We start from the raw sequence: 8,617 nt of genomic DNA, 5'->3' as shown, positions 1-8,617 counted from the left end.
CCTGCTGATATTCTAAAGAAAATCTTCTATTGATTCTGAAGTTTATATCAGTTTATAAAAGTGTTTGTTCCCATTTGGTTTGTAACTCAGCTTTGTGCATCTTGTTGGCTTGAAATGTTTGAAGTGTTGATGAAATGATTAGTGTCTTGCTTGTAATGTAGAGTACCTGAATCAAATTACAAATATCTGTGGAGAGTTTATAAGTGTGCTTATTCCGAGTGAATTGCCATCAGTGTATAACTTGAATTTCTGTGTTTGTTTAAATTCCTTTTTCAGCTCCATTTACCTCTCAATTCCCCTCTACCTGGTAGTGAGTTGACTAAGGAACCCTTTCGATGGGATCAGAGATTGTTTGCTTTGGTTCTTCGTTTACCTGGTACATCAGCACCAGAATTGGAGCAGATGACAGGAGTGCCGGTGGATGACTCTGCAATCACGCCCATGTGTGAAGTCACAGGAGGTGAGAGCCCTGCTTTCCTTCAGAAAAGTCAGTATTTTTTGAAAATGAAAATTAATTCAGCTTAACTCTATTAATCATGTACATGTGGTGGAAGAAGTATTTCTAAGTTCTTACATTGTTGATAAAAACTCAGAACTCCCATATAATAAAACTAAAGACACTTACTGCATTAAGACACTTGTCTGCATTACAGACAAATTAATGTAACCTGACTTGGAAGAGTGTGAATCTACTTTAGCAATTTTTTAGAAGAGAAAAGTTACTAATTTACTTTTTGCTAACGCACCCTACTATCACAGTTAAAATTGTAGGAATTGAGTCTCTTCTGCAGTGCGTTTTTGCTAAATTCCTGTCATACTCTGATCTAAAGAAGCCAAAAGTGGAAGAAATGTGTTGGATTTTTTTTATTTGTTTTGTGTTGGGTTTTTTTTCCCTAGAGAACATGCAGAATTTCTGCAATGCAGAATAATTCTGCAAAATTGATACTTTTCTCTCCATCATAACTCATATACTTACTCTCTTAGGAATTATATTCCACATTAAACTCAGGTATCAATTTTACAATTTGTTTGTAAAAGTTCTTGATTACATCACATGTTAAAAACATAGTGATTCTTCTGATGCATCAGAGGGAATGTGATAGAAAGCAATCAAAGGGGTTTAAAAAGCATTCCAAAAGGGTTTGATTCCACTGCTGTCTGACTGTAACATAGGCTGTACTAGCAGTGCTTAGACTGAAACTCGTGGTCGGTGTTGATATCTGTCACAAGAGGGAGCCCATTTTCCATGAATGCAACCAAGAATTTCAGTTAAAGTTATTAAGGGGCTAAAACCCAAACATTTCCAATAAGGTGCATGTAACGTTGTCACTGCTTCACTAGGTTGCCTTGCTGCTTAAAAATGAGGGAGTGTGCGGTAGAAACTTTAAATTAGTGATCCATACGTAAATCAATGTGTGTGGCAAACAGTTTGGAATGATTCCAGTTAAAATAAGAGGAGAAACACTGGACCACCCTAACTGTGACTGTTTCATTCTAGGTCGATCATATTGTGTGTGCTCTCCAAGAATGCTGAATCAGTGTCTTGAGTCATTGGTGCAAAAAGTACAAAGTGGAGTAGTAATAAATTTTGAAAAAGCTGGACCGGATCCCTCACCAATTGATGGTACTTGAGATTTCTTACACTGCAATATGAAATGGCAGGGGTGACTACCAATGTAATTTGAAGAACTTAATATAATAGTTGCCAAAACAAAAGAAAAACTGTTACCATTTAAAAGACATTACTACAGAAAGGACCTGCTACATCTGAAATTCTGTTGTACTTTCAAAATACTGGCTACAGCTGATAGACACTATGTAAAACCTCTACTTTTGGTCATATTACTCAGGTAGTCTTAAATGCAGTTATTCATGTTAAGCATAGTTAATTGAGTTAATGATTTTTTTTAAGCAGTAGTTTTCAACCAGCTAGAAAAGTAAGTAACTTGATATGAAAATACTGTTTATCTGCTTATCATTTTTTGTTTAATGTAGTTAGGTGGCTGCATTGAGAGTTAAATAGCAAATATAACTGTGCAGCCTTAACTTCTCATTCTAAATGGCTTAGCTAGGTCCCTCTTAGGATGTTACTGGGAAGTGTTTGTGCGATTATTCTAATCCTGCTTTGCTGCAATAAAAAGTCCAGCAGTATTAGTCATGTGTATCAATTTTTTCTTATGCATGGAGTTTTGAAGGTTATCTGGTAATAATAATGGGAGGAGAAAGAAACGGATTATTATGAAGGGCTACAGATAATTGCCTTTCTCAGCTCTGATCCTGTATATGTTGAATGTTTACTTGGGGTCTCATAGTTCCTGGGTTTTTGCAGAAATGCTTACTGACAACTCTCTGCTATTCTTGGAAATAATATTAACTGCAGGAACAGCTTCCCTGGGGGTGTAGTTCTTAAACTCTTCACAGAAGTTGTTTAATACTCTTTGAGTTTTAACACAATTTTGACTCAAAGCCTTTTGCATTTGCAGATGGGCAGGTGGATATATCTAGACCCTTTGGACCCCAACCTTGGCACAGCTGTCACAAACTTATTTATGTCAGACCAAACCCTAAAACTGGGGTTCCTATAGGTCATTGGCCTGTTCCTGAGTCCTTTTGGCCAGATCAAAATTCTCCAACACTGGTACGTACTGAAGTTAGATTAAAGCAGAGTGTTTGTGCATGGGGAAATGTTTCAGGATTTTCTCTTCATTGATTTTTAAATCTTGAGTTATGTTCTTCATTGTAGCAACCATAAAAGCAGCGTGGCCCAAGAAGGAATGACATGTGTAAACCTGTGTTGCAGTTATCTCAGATAAATTACTGATAAGTGAATAATCCTATGGGGTTTGCTTTTTAGTAACTTGGAAGTTTTTATTGCTAAGTGAAGAGTTGTTCTAAATATGCTAAAAACATAAGTTTGACTTACCTAAATGGCAAGAAGATGAGAAAAAAAATCTCTGTAGCGTATATAGCTCTCCTAAGTACATGAAGCACTGGATTGTTGTGTGTGCAGCTAAATTCCTGTTGACATCAATTCCACGTTGAATCTTTCTTATGCGCTGTTGGGCAGCTAAGTTTGCTCATAGTGTTTCAAGACTTGTATCTCCTTACTGTTCTGAAACTAGTTTTAAAATTTAGCTTGTCTGTTTTTAATAACTCTTGTCTGCTTAAGAGTTCATAGTTAGATACCTTTCCTCCCTGCTACCTGATCCACAGTGGAGTTGTCTCAAACAGTCCTACCCAAACTGTTTCATGTACTGTAGGTAATGATACTATCAAGGCTTTCTTAAGTGTATATGAAAGTCTGATAATAATTATGTTGGCAGATGAACATGTAAATGGCTGCTCCCACTGCTCTCGGGTACAAATGGTTCTTCTCTCCAGCCACGAGTTATTTGACTTGTCAACTTTTAGCATTCAACTTCTTTTGCAGCCTTTTTATTCCTGTTATAACTGCTTCATGGCTTGGTCAAAAACTCTACTACAACTATTTATTTGAGGCATCTTCTTTGAAGAGAATTGTAGTTCCTTCAGTTGGTTGGGCCTCCTGTTTTGTGTGCACTTGGACAGTACACTTTGCTCAGAGTGGAGACACTCAAGGCAAGACAACTCTGTGGGCAGATAATGTATGGGTGGCTCATCCCTAAAAGGAAGTGGCTAGAGCTTATAGACTTAGAAAAATTACTTTCAAGGTGATGTGTTAGGAAGGTCCAAGAAATGCTGTTTCCCTAGTTCATATCATGTATTTATTAGTTACCTTCTTGTAAAGAGAGTAAATGGAAGGAGGCTTCCCAATTGAGCTTTTCCCCAGATTCTAGTGGCCTTGGAGGAGGCTCAGGGTAAGTATAAGAGCTTATGTTCCTCTCCTGAAAGCCCTTCAGTGGAAGGCTCACAACTCCAATTTTCATCACATACAAAAGATCAGCTTTCCCTTTCAGCAAAAGAAATTTCAAATGTGTTGTTAACTTATACTTGAAACTCAAGGCCTAGGCCTTTTCACTGTGATTAATAAAAAGATTAAAATCCAAACACTTAACTTGCTTGATTTTAAATATTTTTTCACAGGCCTAGTCAAAATGTGAGTTCTTCTAAAGCTTTGTTTTCTGAATTCATGCTACTATTGGTCATTGTAATTCAGTTTGAATTTTGTAACTGTTAAATTTGCCAAGAAGGAATAGTGCTGGAGGAAGTCTGCAAGTGCAAAAGTACAGTACTGCCTTCTGTTGGAAATAAAAATGGGCATACCCCAGAGTAGCATTGAAGATTACTTTTTTATTTTGCTCCTCACTGGGATTTACTTTCATTTGCAAAGTTTTTGTGTATATGCAAGAAGTTTTACTTGCATACTGTTCTGGACTTACTAGGTAAAATAATTGGCATTTATTTAGAAAATAAATTTCCTTCAGGTTTTAAGACAGTGTAAACACCATAAATTAATTGCTTAGGACTCATTAACAATGAATATGAATACTGTATTGAACAGGCTCCTTAAATATATTCCTTTTCAAAGAACCTATATTACTTCAGTTGTGATAGCATAATTGCTTTTTAATCATTGTGCAGACTTCTTAACAGTGGATTGCTTATGTTTAGCCACCTCGCACATCTCATCCTGTGGTGAAGTTCTCCTGTACTGACTGTGAGCCGATGGTCATTGACAAACTGCCTTTTGATAAATACGAGTTAGAGCCTTCACCACTGACCCAGTTTATCCTGGAGAGGAAATCCCCTCAGACCTGCTGGCAGGCAAGTAGAGTGCACACTGAACTGAAATTATTTATAGAATGCTGGTTTTTGTAGACTTTATTCTATAACCAAAACAGGGTGTAAAATTTCAGCACACAGTATTTTGGATTTACAGACAATATAATGTGTTTTATTGTAGGTATATGTGAGCAATAGTGCGAAATACAGTGAACTTGGTCATCCTTTTGGATACTTGAAAGCTAGTACAGCGCTGAATTGTGTGAATTTATTTGTGATGCCTTACAATTATCCGGTCCTCCTTCCACTGCTCGGTAAATACCATTTCATAAACATTTTCTTAGGTGGTAGGCAATTGATAAATCGATCTCATCGAAATAGATTACTGCAATTTATGCCAGTATTAATTACACACCTGTAGAAAGGTAGCATGTTGAGCAATGTATTTGACATCAGTAAGTTGTTTTGCGTCTCACCTATTGGCTGACCTTTGTGACATCAATGTGTAAGATGATTTACTTAATCGTTGTTCTTTCAGATATGATTTTGTCTCACTTCTTTTATTGAAAGAGCTATTTTCTCTAATCAATTGTCTGTTTATCAAATCGAATTGGTAAATGAATTTATCAGATTCCATCTTTTGGCTGCAACATCAGTCGTGTGTGTGTGCATTTAGTTATATATATGTTAAAATAGATGTATTAATTTAAGCATTGAGGAACTGGTATTTCTTTGAGAGTTTATCTTAGAAAAAAGATGCGACGCTGCCTAGATGTCTTTCATTTTCTTTCTTTTTATAACCCTCAGATGACTTGTTTAAAGTACACAAGGCAAAGCCTACGTTGAAATGGCGACAGTCATTTGAAAGCTATTTGAAGACCATGCCCCCTTATTATCTTGGGGTAAGATGACTTACTGTGTTAAAATTCCTGTTTTATTATGTAGCTATAGTTATCTTTCCACTATGGGTGCATCCCCTATTTCAAGTAGAATAGATACTTATTTAAGAGAGCTAATTTAAGAATAGCTAAACTTTATGCATAATAATACTTACTATTTTCAGTGGAGTCCTGTGGAAGGCTTGAGATCTGAATGTTATGGAAGTTTCATCAGCTGTGACTTGTCTATAAATTATAGCTCTGTTAATAATTGATTCTGTATGAATGGAACAATGTTTTAAAACAACAACAACGAAATGCTGCCCTGAAGGTCTTTGATTTTCTTCTTTTCTGACTTTGAGGACCTTGAGTTCTATTTGAAATTGATACAATTAGTTGCAGTATGTATAAAAAATATTTGTAAAGTTAAATATGACTGTGCGATATATTCCATGTTTCAGCCTTTGAAGAAAGCTGTGAGAATGATGGGAGCACCAAACCTTATAGCTGACAATGTGGAATATGGACTTAGTTACAGTGTCATTTCATATCTCAAAAAGTTGAGTCAGCAGGTAATGTTGAAGCAAAAGAGCAGTAAAAACTTATTCTAATATCAGGATAATCTTAAAATACTCAAGTTCAGTGGCTTTGAAGGAAAAAAATAGCAGAAAGATCAAGTTAGTAATTTCCCATAAGCAACTAGCAAAAAAGCATTTTGGTTTTCTGAATTGAAGGAAAAATTAACATTTAGATATACACTTTATAGAATGGACTTCAAAGATAGATACAGAGGTGGAAGTTGAGAATTATTTTTGTATTTAAGGAGCATTTTTACTTGTACATTTTTACTTGAAACATACTTTTGTCCAAAAGAAAACATGTTGTGTTACCATAGATATTGAAGATGTTCTAGCATTTTTTCAGGAAACAGAGTTGTACTTTGTGCATCTGAATCAGAAAGTGTTCTTTCTTTGGCTTGTGAAATGAAATGGGAAGTGTTTGGTATAATTTGACGTAATTCAGAATCTCAAATAAGGATGCAGATGTAGAAGTGGCAAGTGACCCTTTGAAATTGTTGACTGTGTTCAGAATAGTGCCCATATATCTGACTAGTCTGCTGCACCAGCATTTCTGCCCTGCTACCTCCATTTTTATTGTTGAACTGTGCATGTCAAGCTTTCTTTTTCAAGACAAAATAATACAGCAGGCTTGAAACATCAAGAGTTTCAAGTGCAAGTACTTGCAGTTTAGCTAATGAGTTCTTATTGACCAGATTGTTCTTGAAATATAAATCATTATTTGAGGAAGCAAACCTCTTGAAGTTTACAGTATGTCCTATGAAATCATAGTTATATTTCTCAGTATTCTGTAAAGTGAACTAATCTCTTAACCTAGACATCTTAGATTCCTAAAATGCAGTGGCATGCACTGCAACTTGCACTTAAGGCTTTTCTAACTTCTGAAAGGCTCTGCCACTACAGACTCAGTATTCTTAATAGGTACCATTCAAATTTTAAGTGGTCTACAAATTTATATGAAACTGCAAAACCAGCATTGGCAGGTGTATTACCAAGTAACTTTTGGCTCTTTGTTCATCTGTATTCTGCCAAAAAGCTGGTGTTTATGAACATGTTTAATTTTGGTACAAGTCTAACATAATATTGGGGGTTAGGTCTGTCTAGTCAAACAGGGTCAAGTATTATAATGTATTTAATATTTATTAATACTATGACTATTTGTATTGAACTTTTTAAAAGTTGAAACTGTTGTGTGACTGATCACAATTATAGTTGTGGGAGAATCAGTCTTCTGAGAGTTAGTGTGTTTAGCTGTTATTGTAGAAAACAATGTCTGTTAGTACAGATAGATCTGCAGAGAATTACTAGTCAACTTATGGTATTTTATGAAAATAAAAGCATTGCATCCATATTGGTGCTTAGATACCATAATGGGCAGCAGAGGAGAAATATGCAGAAGACCTAGGCACAAACTGTTCGCTATGTTTAAAATTGTAGTAAGCATTAAGTGGTCATGTATTAAGCACTCCTTAAGCACTCATCCTGGTTATGGTCGTCATCTTGTATTAGCACGTTGTTGAATCTTCTAGGTAGGAATTTAAAATGAATAAGTCTGACTAATCCTTTTAAGAGCATATTGTCAATTTTATTTATTTATTTATTTCAAATTAAGGCCAAAATAGAGTCCGATAGAGTCATTGGCTCTGTAGGCAAAAAGGTAGCGCAAGAGACTGGAATTAAGGTCAGAAGCAGATCACACAACCTGTCTATGGCACATAGGAACGATTTTCAACATCTGCTACAGGGGATTACTGGGGAAATTCCTCATAGACCTCTAGACCTCAATATGAAGGAGTATGCTGGGTTCCAAATAGCTTTGCTGAATAAGGTAAGCACCACTGTGTGTAATGTTGTTATTTTCAATATACTTCCATTGAAATGCTAAATATTGTTTCATACCTGATATTAATTGGAGCTTTATTTACTGGAACCATAGGATTTGAAACCTCAGACTTTTAGAAATGCCTATGACATACCCAGAAGAAATCTTTTGGATCAGTTAACACGAATGAGATCTAATTTACTGAAGAGTACTTGCAAGTTCCTCAAAGGACAAGATGAAGGTTAGATAAGTTTATTTTTTGTGTAACTGTGATATGATTGGTACTAAAAAAAATGAAGACTGTAACAAATAGCATAGTTCTTAAAAACTTAATGGATGTCTGATACTGTCATTAAATTGCATGGCTTTTTTAGATTTTATTTTTCCTTAAATCTTATTGGAAGAAAAGATGCTGAGGATAGAGAAGATCTTGATTCCCTGCTCTGCTCCTTTAGTGCAGATGAGGAGGCTTGGGTTTTTATATAAGATTCTTTTTTTTCTGTTTCTTCCTAACTTTCATGATATATCTGAGGGGAAAAAAAATCACAGAGCAGTTCTGAACATTACAATCTCTCTCCATAGAAGTGGATTGTGAGCAGTGGAAAAGTAAGCTTGTTTACTGGGTGCTGCCAGTGTGA

The 8,617-nt window shown here is 35.6% G+C and overlaps 1 protein-coding gene across 1 annotated transcript in view; it reads left to right on the top strand.

Moving 5' to 3' along the window:
* Nucleotides 1–8,617, top strand: part of INTS6 (integrator complex subunit 6) — a 43,692-nt gene that overhangs the window by 26,642 nt on the left and 8,433 nt on the right. Inside the window, exons 3-11 of the mRNA XM_010179100.1 lie at nt 277–460; nt 1,499–1,624; nt 2,484–2,638; nt 4,591–4,743; nt 4,883–5,015; nt 5,509–5,603; nt 6,041–6,151; nt 7,770–7,985; nt 8,094–8,220. Coding sequence (XP_010177402.1) covers nt 277–460; nt 1,499–1,624; nt 2,484–2,638; nt 4,591–4,743; nt 4,883–5,015; nt 5,509–5,603; nt 6,041–6,151; nt 7,770–7,985; nt 8,094–8,220 — 1,300 coding nt within the window. The remainder of the gene's footprint in view (nt 1–276; nt 461–1,498; nt 1,625–2,483; nt 2,639–4,590; nt 4,744–4,882; nt 5,016–5,508; nt 5,604–6,040; nt 6,152–7,769; nt 7,986–8,093; nt 8,221–8,617) is intronic.

This window comes from Mesitornis unicolor, unplaced genomic scaffold (genome assembly GCF_000695765.1).
Source record: "Mesitornis unicolor isolate BGI_N332 unplaced genomic scaffold, ASM69576v1 scaffold16502, whole genome shotgun sequence".
NCBI lineage: Eukaryota > Metazoa > Chordata > Aves > Mesitornithiformes > Mesitornithidae > Mesitornis > Mesitornis unicolor.
The sequence above is the reverse complement of the archived record's forward strand: the minus strand, read 5'-3'. Positions and strand labels throughout refer to the sequence as shown.